Below are 14,973 nucleotides of genomic sequence, written 5' to 3' on the forward strand. Positions count from 1 at the left end.
ATTGTGTTTTGGTTGCCATCATTCTTCATTAGCAGATGATAAATATTGGTGCATGCACTCTTTTTTACTACTGACTTAAAAATAATTTTACGAGAAAATGATAGTTAAAACATTGATACATGTTATATTAAATATTTAATCATCTAATAATTTTTATCAATCATCTTTATGAAAACATTTTCATATTACTAGCGACCGTTTTTTTGGATTTGGCATGCCATTGCAAGTATATTAAAATTATAATTTCAAAGCACTTGAATATTTTTGTCAAAAAAAAAAAACACTGATAGATGAATATATTGGCAGGTGATATTGCATCAACCATATTATTCACCCTACAAAACAATTGCAAATACACTGTTTGGCCCGGAAGTCTTTCCGGCAACTGCCCAAATATTATTTACACGGAACTTTCTCTAAGACCCGGTTTTTTGACCCAATTAAATGTGCCGGCTGGTTGGTCAGGACGTTTTTGGATTAGAACCGAGTGCAGTTTTGATAGGACCGGTAAAGGTGAATGTGCTATCGGAGACTGTTTCGGTGGCCTCAAGTGTATCGGCGGAGGTGTTCTGCCGGTAACACTGGCCGAGTTCACGGTTGGAAATGCCGGCAATGACACTTTTATGATGTGAGCTTGGTAGACGGTTACAATGTTCCTATGGGGTATATGCAACCGGAAGAACCGGTAACTGTCAATATGCTGGCTGTATTCCTGACCTAAATGATAACTGTCCAAAGGAGTTACAGGTAAAGGGTGTTACCAGTTTGGTAGTTGCATGCAAGAGCGCGTGTGCAGCATTCAACAGTTCGGAGTTGTTGCCCCGGGGAGCACGGAACACCACAGACATGCCCACCTACAAATTACTCAAAAATGTTTAAGATTGCACGTCCAAGAGCTTATAGTTATGCTTATGATGATGCTTCAAGCACTTGTACATGTTCTGGAGCAAATTAGATCCTCACTTTTTGCCCCCACAGAATCCTCATAAATCCTAAATCTTAGATTTTATTTTTTGGGTTATATAGTTGTTACTTGTTAGTGTTAAAGAGAGGGTGTTTGTGAAATACTTGGATACAGAACTTTATGTGTTGATAACTAAAAATTATTAAATAATTTAATAAATTTAACTAAATTATTATTTAATTACTCCTACGGTCCTACCTATAAACTCCACATGAAATTAAGTACTTAAGTTTTTATTTTAGTTAATTTAATTATATTTAATTAGAATTGAGAAACTGCGTCTTTATGTAGTGGTTTTTACCAGAATTTGTAGAGGAGTAATTTTATATTTTTTTTAGGATAATTCAAATGGTATACTCTTTCCAATTTCACTCAAATATTTCAAGTTCAAGTCTTACTCCTAATTCAAAAAAAGGTAAAAAATACAAAACAAAAATACTCTATAAAAATAACTTAAACTGACTCAAAAAAAATTTCCCGTTGTGATCTTTATTTTTGGCCAAATCTTTAAGAGATCTTTTTTCTGTTACAAAAGTAAACTATTAGTTTGATAAATAAATTAAGCTTTAAACAATGAAGATGAACACACACTGATTTTTATTAGTAGCACCAACATTCAAGTCGAGTTCATTTTAATATAGTATTATAAACATAAAATTGGTTATACTTTTATCTACGGTTTAATTATTGAGCCCTTATAATTATATTAAATTTTTAATTATGTTAATTTAAAATTTTATAATTAGGTCTCTACTTAATATTTCACAATTCATTCTACGTTAAACATAAAAATAAATATTCTAAGAATATTTTTTTTAATTTAAATATCATTATAAATTTAAACAAATTCAAAATTTGGCAAATCTGTGAGATTCTAATTGCTGAAATTATTATTAGAGGACAGCTATCAAAGTGAAGGGGATATAAAGGATCCGTATTGTATATTTAATTTGATAACATAACGATACAAATAAAATTTTATCTTTTTAGATAATAATAATAATAATAATAATAATAATAATAATAATAATAATAATAATAATAATAAAACAAATTTGGTAACTTTGTTTAACCGTTGTGGTTTGTTATTAAAGATGGGAAAGTCTTGGGGCCAACAGTTTTTTGAAAACTTGGCCAGCATTTAATCATCAAGAGAAAATTGAATGATCTCACACCATTGGATTTAATCTCACACCATTAAAAACACTCTTGATGGCTACTTGATGGTTAAAAAACACAAAAAATGCTGGCCCCTAGCATTCCTCAATTAAGATTACTTCTTATCAAATAAAATTTAAACAAAGTAAAATGAAAAAGGTATTACTTGCGCCAAAAGAAACAGATATTATTGGCCATATTTAGTTAGTTTTTTTTTTTTAAACTTTAAACAATGAAGATGAACACATACAAAGCTGTTTTAAGCATATGATAAATCAAAGATAAATTTGATTTAAAATTAAAACAAAAATAGATAAAGAGGAGTAATTTTATAATTTCTATTCGGATCAAGTAAAGAATACAAAACAAAAATGCTCTATGAAAATAACTTAAATTGACTCAAATTATTATTTTTTCTTTTCTGTTGTGATATTTATTTTTGGCCAAATCTTTAGAAGATTTTTTTAGTTTTTGTTTTTCAAAAGTAAACTGATTAATTAGTTTGATAAATAAATTAAACTTTAAACAATGAAAATAAACACATACATATACGGATTCTTATTAGTAGCACCAACATTCAAGTCGACTTAATTTTAATATAGTATCATAAACATAAAATTGTTTATACTTTTATCTACGGTTTAATTATTGAGTTGCTATAATTATATTAAATTTTTAGTTAGATTTCTAAAGTTTAAAAATTAAATGATACTTCTGTTTGCCTGTTTTAACCGTATGATAAATCAAAGATAAATAATTTGATTTAAAATTAAAACAAAACAAGATCATATCATATCATATCAATTAAATTTAAATAAAACCGCCAGCCAGATTTTCTTTCTTTTTATGAAGCCACTCAAACGAACACTATATATTTCACTTTCCATATCAGGAAACTCTTACATTCCATTCCAAGAACACTCACATTACACTCCAGTTTTTCAATCAAAAAAAAAAAAAAAAAAAAAAAAAAAAAAAAAAAAAAAAAAAAAAAAAAAAAAAAAAAAAAATAAAAAATCAACATTACATCCAGTTTTTCAATCATGCCTTTCTTGTTACAGGCAACTCTTAATCCAAAATGGAATGGCTTGGTTTTGTTAGCGGAAGCTGCTGCCGCATTGGGTAAAGAAAAGTTGGAACAAGAAGGCCACAATGTTGTTGTCAGCAATGACGACAACACTGTTAAAGCTAATGACTTGGTTGTTGGGAATGAAGATGATCATGAAACTCATCAACCCCGCCGCAAAAGGATTCGGGTTCGACCCCCCTTTACTTTATATACTCCTATGAAGATGCCAAAAAAGTAAAGGACCATTTTTTCGTTTTTTGTGAATGCATTATAATATATATTTTTTCACAGTTACAATTTGTAGATATTGCATTCGGTAACTAATTCAATTGAATCAGTGACCCAATATAATTTATAATCAATATTATCGTATATTTTTGTCGAATGCATTATAATTTCATATTAGTGGTTATGTTAATACGGTAGAGTCGATTAATTTTTTGCCTAATGGAAAGCATTCATCTTTAGGAAATTTGTCGGCTTGTTTTTCTTGTCATTACGTTCTGCCGTTGATAGTTTAGAACTTCTAGATGATTAACATGGTAACAATTATATCTTTCCAGGATTAACAAAAACTTTACTATGGGTATGTTGAAATAAATACCGGTAGAAATTTTTATGCGCAAGGTTCGTGATTAATTTTATACATCAAACTTGACCATAGAAATTCTTACCCTGCAATACTTTGAAGACGATACTGCAAACATTAATTTCGCAGGGAAACAAATCACATAATTGAAAACAAGATATCAGAACGGGATAAAGGAATTAGGAATGAAGTAGAGACTAGAGAGAAACAAAAACTTTCCATTTTAAAGGGCCTTCGGCCAAAACACTGTTAAACCATGTAACCTTCCTCTTTTTTCTTTTTTTTTTTCCTTTTTTTTATCACATTTTTTTTTGGTACACCTTTCTTCATCTCATTTACTATTATACCCTTTCCATAGGTCTCAATTTTCTCTACAACAGGCTCTCTTTGAAAGCCAAATCAGTAACCTCCCCATCCATTCAACCTACTAGACAATTTAGGATGAGTAAAGCCAATCCCTAAACCTAAGGTGTTGCTTACCACCATTTTTCTCTACAATGACCCTATTTAAAAGACAAGAAACTACAACCTAAAACCACCCAAGAAGAGCGAAAAAAAAATGAAGCTAACTATCTCTTACAGATATTCCTTTGGAGGAACTATCTCTTAAGGTAAAACTACTCCGGACGCGATTAAACCATGATAGTTTCAACTCACCGGAACCAGTGCACTGACCCTCACCCTCCTTTTTGCTGCTGAATAGGGTTTGGTCAGTGCAGTCCAGTGATGCTCCACATGCTAGATTGTATGACTGGCATGCAGAATGACATACTCGAAGCCTGTTGTCTCCATCACCGTCGCACTTTTGGATGGAAATCTGAGGAATTATGCAACATGCTCATCAGACAAATTGGCAAATTACCAAATTTAGAGTGAGAGAATAATTTTAACAATCTAATGGTTCTACTCTCCACAAAATGCAATGTTGGATCTAGTGACATAACAATTTTGAAGAGTCAGGGTTATTGCCACAATTAATGGTTCTACATCATATCTTATTATTTTAGAACTAAGTGCATTTGTTTCAGCTTTTCCCCAGACAAAAAATCACTTTTCCACTGAAAACTCACTTTGCATATTTGCATAATCAAAATTGAAGAATCACTTCTAAGAAAATTAGATAAGAATAACCATTAAATTTGACAGTAATGCGAACTCTAACGAAAAAATAGAGTTGCCAATGAGTAAGAATAAGACCATTATTTAAAAAGATAGATAAATAAATAAAGGGAAAATAATCGTAGGGATAACTTTCGCAAAGAAAATATAGAATTTACCCAGCATGCAAGTCGTTTAGCCGCCTCGTCACAGTAGGAACTCCCAAATATATTAAATAATTTCCTTGCACCACCAGGAAATAGTCGGTGGTAGTTGGGCATGACAACCACTTCTTCTAGCTGCTGCAGAATACTAGGTTCACTAGGTGCACAATGCTGCCCAGAAATACCCTTTCCCAGTACTTCCTTGCAAACTGAAAGGCTGGAGAGGAGCATTGAGCTGTTCTGGCAAGTATATCCCGCATAGTCCGAACATCGGAACTCACAAACTCCATTATCACAAACCCCACCATGAAGGCTGCATTGCTCATCACAAACCGCTGCATGAATTATTGGGAATGGGTCAATAAATAGTAGTTTCACCAATTATATATATGCCTACTTTTATTATTGAACAAGACTGATCCAACTGTTTAAATTTTCAATTAACTAGTAGTTGTGTTTCCAAAATTATAGAAATAAAATACATGAACATGAAACGGAGGTTAACTATCCTAAAGGAACTACAACATAGCACGTAGAAAAGTAATCCAACATAGCAGTACTTTCCATAACCAAGTATGATATTGCTGCTACTTAAAATTACATTATAAGCAAGAAATACTAACCATATTCTTATATTACAAAGTTAAGAAACTAATAAACCAGTGGAACTAACAAGAAGGAAACATATAGTCTAGTGTAAAACTTGGAATCTTAATATTAACATATTACCGGTGGAACAGTCAATGCCAGTGTAGCCAGCTTTACATTCACAAATTCCGTTTGAGAGACAGATGCCATTACCATTGCAGTTGCTCGGGCAGGAATCTGGAATAAGTCAACAATCATTAATAGAGGGAAGAGTAAAACAACAATCATTAACAAATAATAAGTATGCGGAAATACAGCATGACATAAGAGCTCACGTTTACTGCAATCATGACCATGAAATCCAAGAAAGCAATTGCAGCGTCCTTCAACACAATCTCCATTGAAGTTACACGCATTGGGACATTGCCCAGACACAGCCACTGGGGCTGTGTTACAGAGCTCATGGTATGCAGGGCAGATTAATTCACCTATGGGACAATACAATGAAGGATGATAACTTGTCAATGCAATGATAATCTAACATCAATGTGTAAACAAACAGAATGGTAATATTCACCATTAAAGCCAGGAAACTGAATGGGTCCACCAGCCCGAGGACACACTTTCCAGATACCATCAACAGCAACCTGTATATAGCATATGAAGCTTCATTCAGGACTTCCGCAATAGAGGGAAAGAAGGCAAGGGTAACATACACTTAATAATGAGAACATTTCACTTATCAATCAAACAACCATACCTCCAAAGAATTATTAATACACCTATGCTGATAACAACCGTTTCCCTGGGTCGTAGAACCCCGTACAAATCCTGTGCGCACTAATGATGAGGCCATACACCTTCATCAAAAGGAAAACAACTGTTAGCAAATCTAAATCCTTATGGCACATGAGAAATGCAAGAAAAGCATATGAATTTGCAGTCAGAGAGAGAACCTAGAGTTACTTCCTCGGACTTCACCAAGCATTCTATCAGGTGCACGAGCACTGTTAGTGTCTGTACATGATCCATCAGAGTATGCAACAAAATAAGTGCAATAATCGGCTAATGAGGATTGGCCGCCTGCAATAGCCAGTGAATAGTGAGATCTCCACTACAGCCAACTAAACATTTAGTTTATAAAGAACACAATTGAAAAGACAAATGGCGATCACTACTACAAAGTACAAACAAACTGCAACTATGCAGGGTCAGGGATATGGATCAGACAAAGATTAGCATAACCCCTAATCATATAAATAAAGACATGATCATGAAAGTATGTACCTTTATTAGCTTGTGGAAAATACTGAGCCCACAGAGGGAGATCTCCACTATATGTTAGAATCGGGCAGTAACCTTCTGCCTCTCTGTTATATGTACAACCTGAGAACTGTGTTGTGTTGCAACGATAGGCCCCCTTCCAAAGATTGCAAGGGGAGGTAACAAATTCGCTACCTTGGTTGCGACCCCAATCAAGCCGGTCAGCCATGCTATAATTAGCTTTATACCATCCGCTATCTTCCAAGAGAGCCAATGTCATTTTAGAAACTACAGATCTTGTGTCAACAGAACCAGTCATAATCTCATTCATTAGTAGCCTCTTCTCCCAATGAGATCCTGTAATACAATTACCAAATTTTGATTGGTCATCTGCTCATGATTAGAAGTACATGCTTGAATATCATACAGTGTTTGTAAGAAGAACTTTTTTACCATGCATTTCTCGATTGGTTATTTTAAGAAACTTAGGGGAAGATTTCAAAGCAACTAAGGTGATTGTCATGGAAGGCTAATGCTTTGTTTAGAAGCAAGAAGCTGGAAGTTCTATTTAATCATTCTTTTTGCATATAAATTACAGTCCTACCATTTCAGCATATTCACACAGATAATACTGACAATAGGCCAGGATTCATTAGTCTTACAAGAATCATGGGTTGGACTATTGCAACCCCCCCCCCCCTTTTTTCTTTGGGCATTATGATAGTCTTATAGGCTACCTCTTAGAAGGGAAGGGGGGGAATAGACCGAGGAGGATTTTGGCATATTGCATTGGTAATTCATATAAATAGTTAAAAAAATGTTTGTCAATGGAAATTCAGTATTAGCCTATAATAGGATTTGTGAATCTAGTTACATGTTAACAGAATTTCAAAGAAAAGGAGGTGAAGAAAAAGAGGAGGCAAGAATATGTATCAAGAAATAAAATTTGATGAAATCAAAACCTGATGTGCCACGTCCTCCACCATCTTCCAGCTCTAAACCAGTAAAATTTCCTGAGAATGCCTGCCAAGTGCCAACAGATCACTTATCTAAAACCCTAACAAAATCTTCTGATGAAGGACACTTTCAACATGAAAACAGCAAAATGACATTGAAATTGTAAAGAGATAACTCCCAAGCAAATACCCCATAATGATGTCGTGAATGCATGACAACACGTGGAAGAACCACACGTGTTACCATCCGCCCAATCTTTTCATCCATAATTTGTTCGGTAACCTGCAATGACAAGAATGACGAGATTTAAAAATATAAGCAGGTAAATTCCTGAATGTATTTCTCTATGACAGAAATACTTGGCATGTAGCAGCATGCATTACAATTTCTCAACTGTATAGATATGCCATTTTCCAGAACCATTATATTTTGTCTACATCAATATGAAGGAATTTTACTCTTCTATAATTGTAAGAAATTAAACTATGAAGCTGCATATCTGATTATTATAGAAACACAAACTTATGAGGACTCTATTCCCAAGAATTTCATATATCCAGAGTTATATAGTTATTGTAAGAAAAGATGAATCATATGGCACGAAGACAGCCATTACCTGACTACGGCGCCTTTTCCTTTCATCTCTAAAATGAGCAAAGGCATGGGGATCAAAACCAAGAACATGCATAACCTGAAAAGGATCAACCATGGTGAACAAAGCCACAAATAGATATTTAGGACTTCACTCTCAACCCATTTAGGCACAGAAACCAAACTGACCTCGTGTATCAGAGTAGCAGAAAGCAAAGTCTCTGCCTCAGCTGTCAAATGACGAGGAGCAACATTAACATGTCCTTCACACCAGCAAAACAGAAGTTTTTTTCAGTTCTGAAGCATCTGAAGTGCAAGATAAGACAAAAATATAAACAATAAATTTTTGTAGGAAAATCTACCAGCTATAGCACGTCCCCATTGATCCCGTTCACATGCAACTGCCCAAGCAAGTGTATTCCCAGTTGTGGGTCTCGTAGTCACCAAAAGAACTAAGTCGGCATTGGAGACACCCTCTGGAAAAGGAGAACAAAGACCTCATTTACTAAATTCACAAGCAAAAACTACATTTCCCAGTTCCCACAGAAGGCAGATAACAAAAGAATCATACATACCCTCGATATATTCACGTGGAAGCTGCACACCTCCATCTTGTCCACATGCAGAATATCCACTTAATCGCAAGTTCCCCTTGACTGGCTCAACAGCCAATGCTCTCCTAAACCAGTCAGCTGTCTGCCCTAATGCCTGAAATAAGTTTCCACCAAATGGTAAATATCTCTGCCAATAATTATGCAAATAATAACAATTTAACTGGTATTATTGCTCTAGCAATACCATGAAAAAGAGAAATAAAAAAGTGCCACCAGTTATAGTGTACCACGTAATACCATCTATCAGCCTAGTTAAGGGTACAATTGAATCAACAAATGAAGTTGTAAACATATGATTCGAAAGTCATAAGGTGCAGAACCATAAGTGCAAGGTATGCTTCCTTACTTCAGGCTGCCTTTTTTATATTGTTATATAGTGAAACGAAACAAAATCAAAAGGAAATATTGGAAAATCACCTTACGAAGTCGATGCTTTTTGTCCTCTCCAGATATATCTTCAGAAGTGCAGTTATGCCAACAATCACCAAGGATTGGAGGATCAGCATGAGGATTACACAAAGGCGAACCTAGCAGCGAAGCCAAAGGAGGCTCCCCAAGCTGTGAAGATAAAATTAAACATTAACTTTATGTATTTATAAGTACATGAGAATGAGAATACCAATGCTTAGATATACACTTCAAATGATACTTTCTTTCAATCATATGGAACACTCACTTTAACAATATCACCAAGTTTCCGACAATCCCTGTCAGACGAGTGGCCCACAGCGTCATAATTTAGATAAATCCTTATAGGTTGTTTTGCATCCTTCTGAGATTCCACTGATGATGATACACCAAGCAATGCCCTGCCTCTGTGCTGAAGGGGTTTCAAGACACCAGGCTCGTACACCTGTGGGGTAACCGAATACACCTTGCGACCAGGTCGCTTTCTTTGTTCAATTATCTGGTCGTGTATGCAAGAGTGCGAGGCAACATTCTCAGTCCTCCCTTCTGAGCTTCCCCACTGAAGTCGGTGCTCTACAGGTTTTGCAGTACCAGCTTCCAACCAAAACAATATCAATACAATCTGCGGCAAGAAGCAGAAGTTTAAGAACAGACATCCGACTAGAGCACTCAAGGTCTTCATAATATGCAAACGAAATGCATTCAACAAACTTTATGAGGCAACACAAATTGCACTTTTAAGAAATGACAGAAAACACTAGCAAAAACGATGTCAAAATAGAAACCCTAAAGTTTGAAACTGTATATGCTATCCAAACATACTTACTGAGAAGGTAAGAAATCTTTATCTTTTTCTTTAGCTCATCAAACACCATTGCCCCAAATCATAGATCAGCAAAATTTCGAGCTTAGAATTTCACTAAGCCGAAAACAGAAACTAGAAACAAAGCAATGAATATTCTATAACCAATTAGCCCCCAAGGATGTTTAGTTAAAAACCTTCCTTCAAAGCAAAACAATATCGTGCAAAAGATAACTAAGCCGGAAATGAAACGAAACAAAAACCCTCAAATCAAACAAAAAGACCAAACCAGCAACTTCCACGTCAAAAAAAAAAAAACACAACCAAATATTAGGGGAAAAAATTAAGAACAGATTTCATTTCACATCCAAATATAGAATGTTCTAACCTACACGCATCCTCAGCTACAAATTAAAGCCCAAGCACAGTTCAAACAGATTATTCAGACAAAATATACAAAAATTAATCATAAGCACTAAACTACGCAGCACCATTGAACTGAAAAATTAAAACAACAGAACAAAAATAGAAAAAGAGAGAGAGCTTACAGCGAGAACGACGACGTCGAATCGAAGCACACAGCGAGACCTAGAAAACAAAGCGCGTGAGCTACACGGAAACATTTTGAACTCCAGGAAGTGTGAGCGGAGAAGCAGTCGACACAAAACGACGCCGTTTCCATCAAAACGACGGCGAATCACGGATCCGCGACGGAACGCGCACGAATCGCTTGCTCCGATACATCATTGTTTGGTTAACAAAGCCAGAACAACGGCTTCGATTTTTCAAAACAATGCTATCTTCATAAACAATAATTTATATATAAGAAATGAAGAAGCAGCTTCGATTCGTTTAATATAGTTTGTGTGTAGAATGAAGCTTTCTAGATGTTGAGCTTCTTCGTGCTTCTTCTTCGTGTTCTTGTTCCCTCTCTGTTTCTGTTTCTGTTTCTGTGTGAGAGAGTTAAATGGGAAAAAGGGAAAGACACTGAGACACACTGAAAGAGAAGAAGAAGAGAGAGAAAGATGAAAGAGGAAGCAAATAAAAAACGCAATGGATTGGGTGGAGTGGTTGGAGAACAGCGTTTATTTTTTTTAATATTATATTTTTTTATTTTGCATTAATATTTTTTGGTTTATAAGGGAAAAAAATCTGCACAAATAAAAAATATTTTTTTCGGACAGTGTGAAAATTAATTGTGCATATTTTGTGTGGCTTTAATTTGTTAAAAATTTAAAAAATATTTTTAAATTTTATTTTATATTTTTTATTTGTATCAAATGTATTCAAATAGCTAAATTTTAAAAAATGTATGACTAATCTAATAATAATAATAATAATAATAATAATAATAATAATAATAATACAGAATAACTAAGAGTTAATTATAAGATTTTATGTATGATTTGTTAGTATTAAATATTATTTTTGTAAAGTTGTTATTCAATCAATCTTAAATTTTTTTTAAAAAATATAAAAATTAAAAAAATTTAAAATAAAATAAAATTTAGAGATATTTTTTAAATTTTTAATAAATTTTAAAAAAATTAATATATTTTACTATTTTTTATAATATTAGTTGTATTTATAATTTTAAAAATATTTTTTTATTTATAATATTTAAGTTTGTGTTTAGAAAATCAATAAAATTTTAACTAAAACTCATATATCATATATGTTAGGAATTAATTATTGATATGTCAAGTTAAGAAATACTATAAAAAATAAAAATTTAGAAAGGTTATATATACTAGATATATTTTTTTCTAGAGAGAAAAGAATTAGAAATTGAAAAATTAATCCAAAAATATTCTATTGATTTTGTTAGTGTTGAAAAAAAGCTCTAGGATTTATTTGACATAAGTTAACTTTCTAAAATATCTAGTATCTAGTTTATTATAATACCTTTTAACAAACATAACACTATGTTAATATTTTAAAACAAAAATTCAAAATCATCATCTGTGGTTTATCCTATTTGATAAATAATTATATCTTTAATTAAGGATTGTAAATAGAAAAAGATAAATTATACTATTTTTCTTTGTAATTTGTAAAATGTGTTATATTTCCATCTGTGTTATAAAAATGTATAGACTGATTTTCTATAAAATTTTTGTAATATTATTCTTTAGTTTTTTTTTTAATATAATACTGAACACTCATACGAAGCTTATCCGTTTTAACGTAAACTAAAGGCATAGAATAAAAATCAATATATATTCATTAAATTTTAGAGAAAAATAGTGAATAAAACTTTTTATCCACATATAATTATTCATAAATATATTACAGCATATACCTGTTTTTTTTTTTTTTCTATGTATGACATTATATACTAAACTTTTTAATTGTTAAACAAATATAAAAAATAAAAACAAAAATAATTCTTTTTAAAATTATATATAATAAAATCTCATTTTCATATGTTCATAGTGTAATAATATATCTTATTAAAATACATTTGTGCCTTTTATATTTTTATTATCTCAATTTCTCATGTTGACAACAAATAATTATATTATATTATATTATATTATATTATATTATTACTAATTACTAGTACTACATACAATACTATTACTAATAGTATAATAATAAAAAAAATTAGAATAAATTCCATGGTATTACTATTATCGCTAGTTTAATTGTTCTACTTCCTTACCTTTTTTTTTAAAAAATTAATCCAATATTATATTAATGTTGTAAGTGTAATAATGTATGAAATTAATTTTACATTAAAAAAAATATAAAATTTATAAAATAAAAAAATTTATTAATTTTATATTTTAAATTTTGAGTTAAATATGTTATATTCTTATCTTATATTCTCTCACTTAATTATTCCTCAAAGTCTTTTGGATAATCAAAAACTCGCCCCACACATTAAGACGTAATGACTTGTTATTGATTTTGACATGAAATTATATAAATTCTGTTGCTGTTTGTATTGTTCACTTATTCCTTTCAATTGAGTGTTTGCGAAGGCTATAACTATGAACAAGAGAACGAATCAAAGTTGAAAAACAAATAAATAAATAATTATATAAATATATCTTTTTATTATATATATATTAATATATTAATAATATAATATAAATATATAATCATATAAAACAAATAAATTAAAATAAAATTGAATATAAAAAAAAATGCAATATATATAAATTAAAGGTGTCTTTTCTTCATCAAATTAAATTAAATAAAAGCTACCTAAGTACACGTTACCTTAAAATAAAAATAAATAAAAAGCTTAAGATGCAATCATATTATCGGAGATTAATAATAATTGTGGATTATAACTTTATAATTGTCAAAATTGGTATATCTAAAGAATTATATACAATAAAAATTTGAACGTAATGATTTCATTTATCGAAAGTTATTGTTAAAATATAGAGTAAATACAAGAAACAATCAACAACCATAGGCTTAGTAATTAAAAAGAAAAATATCTCATAAAATAACATATATCTTGTGTTTTAGAATCTAGTAAAATACTTGAAAATAAAAATGCATCAATATTCTCATAAAATTAGTAGTATGATTTTTTTTCCTTTTATTTTTTTAGTGTATATGATATGGTATTTTAGTGAAACAATGTGTGGCTTTTATAGCATGCTGATGAAGTGATGATGACCCCATCTTTTGAGTATGATAAAATGACACTTTATAATATCTATTTAATATATGTTATGTTGATAAATGATAACAGAAAATTGTATCCCTTTCATTTCAAGTATGGAATTTGTGTTTATCTCTTAACTAAAAGTTTGTATGAACCTTGCACACCACTTATAATTTACTCATCAAATTAAATTAAACAAGGATATTTATTTCCAATTATATATATGTTATTTAATTTAATTTGATTCCTTATCCTTAAGGTTTTTAATTTACAGACATAATTGTGAACAGTGAGAAAAACATTTTTAAGATTGCAAAATTAAGGTTATTTAGGACTAGTTTGGATAAATAATTTAATTAATTTTTAAAAAAAATTAAATAATAAATATTTGTATTAAAAATAACTTATAATAAATAAGTTATTTTGTATTTGATTTTTTAGTTTTAAAAATACTTATTTTAAACAAAAAATGATACAAAAAAAATTATTATAAAAAAATTATTTTTTTAATTTCTCTACAAATACTAAAATATTTTTTTAAAAAAATGTAATTTAATTTTAAACATCGTATCAGATATTAATATTATATATTTTTCATAAATTAAAAATTAAAAAAAGTAACTTATAAACCTATTTAGACAACTTTAGTTTAGATATATGTTGATAGAGTGGAATGCATTTTTTTAACATATATATGTATAATAGGAAATTAATTAGTAGTCCTTTCGTTGTTGAAAATAACTAAAAGTGAAAACTTAAAAGGGACATTCCTCCTCATTCCTTTATTCTCTTCCTCTTTTTCCCTTCGTTTCTTTAACTCTTTAAAAAGTCACTTTTTTCCATTCCACATATTCTCTCTATTTAAGGAGTAACATTAACTATAAGGTGTAGAGTGAAAAAAAATGCAATTATGAAGTTCATTTTCATAAGTTACTTTCAATTGATAATAATAACAATAATAATAACAACAACAAATCTAATTTTTACGTACTAGCGATTTAATAAATTTTTATATTATTATCCAATTGATTAAATTTACGTTTTGTATGGCTATTTAAGTGGTAAGCTTATAAATTAGGA

General features: G+C 30.9%; 1 protein-coding gene and 1 pseudogene across 1 annotated transcript; one reads left to right on the plus strand and one right to left on the minus strand.

Annotated features, from left to right (window-relative positions):
* Positions 1-290: 290 nt before the first annotated feature.
* Positions 291-1,003, plus strand: LOC140180329 (pathogenesis-related protein 5-like; annotated as a pseudogene).
* Positions 1,004-3,978: 2,975 nt separating this feature from the next.
* LOC140179734 (uncharacterized) lies at positions 3,979-11,372 on the minus strand. Its single transcript, XM_072219462.1, has 17 exons — positions 10,814-11,372; positions 9,732-10,085; positions 9,473-9,613; positions 9,017-9,149; positions 8,804-8,917; positions 8,631-8,704; positions 8,467-8,541; positions 8,040-8,132; positions 7,856-7,916; positions 6,918-7,250; positions 6,587-6,713; positions 6,391-6,490; positions 6,208-6,277; positions 5,966-6,118; positions 5,772-5,867; positions 5,058-5,377; positions 3,979-4,597 (listed from the first exon to the last, which is right to left on the minus strand). The coding sequence occupies exons 1-17, from the start codon at positions 10,886-10,888 to the stop codon at positions 4,346-4,348; spliced, it is 2,571 nt and encodes an 856-aa protein (XP_072075563.1). The 5' UTR covers positions 10,889-11,372; the 3' UTR covers positions 3,979-4,345.
* Between the last annotated feature and the right edge of the window lie 3,601 nt (positions 11,373-14,973).

The sequence above is a fragment of the Arachis hypogaea genome, chromosome 16 (assembly GCF_003086295.3).
Source record: "Arachis hypogaea cultivar Tifrunner chromosome 16, arahy.Tifrunner.gnm2.J5K5, whole genome shotgun sequence".
In the NCBI taxonomy this organism is placed as follows: Eukaryota; Viridiplantae; Streptophyta; class Magnoliopsida; order Fabales; family Fabaceae; genus Arachis; species Arachis hypogaea.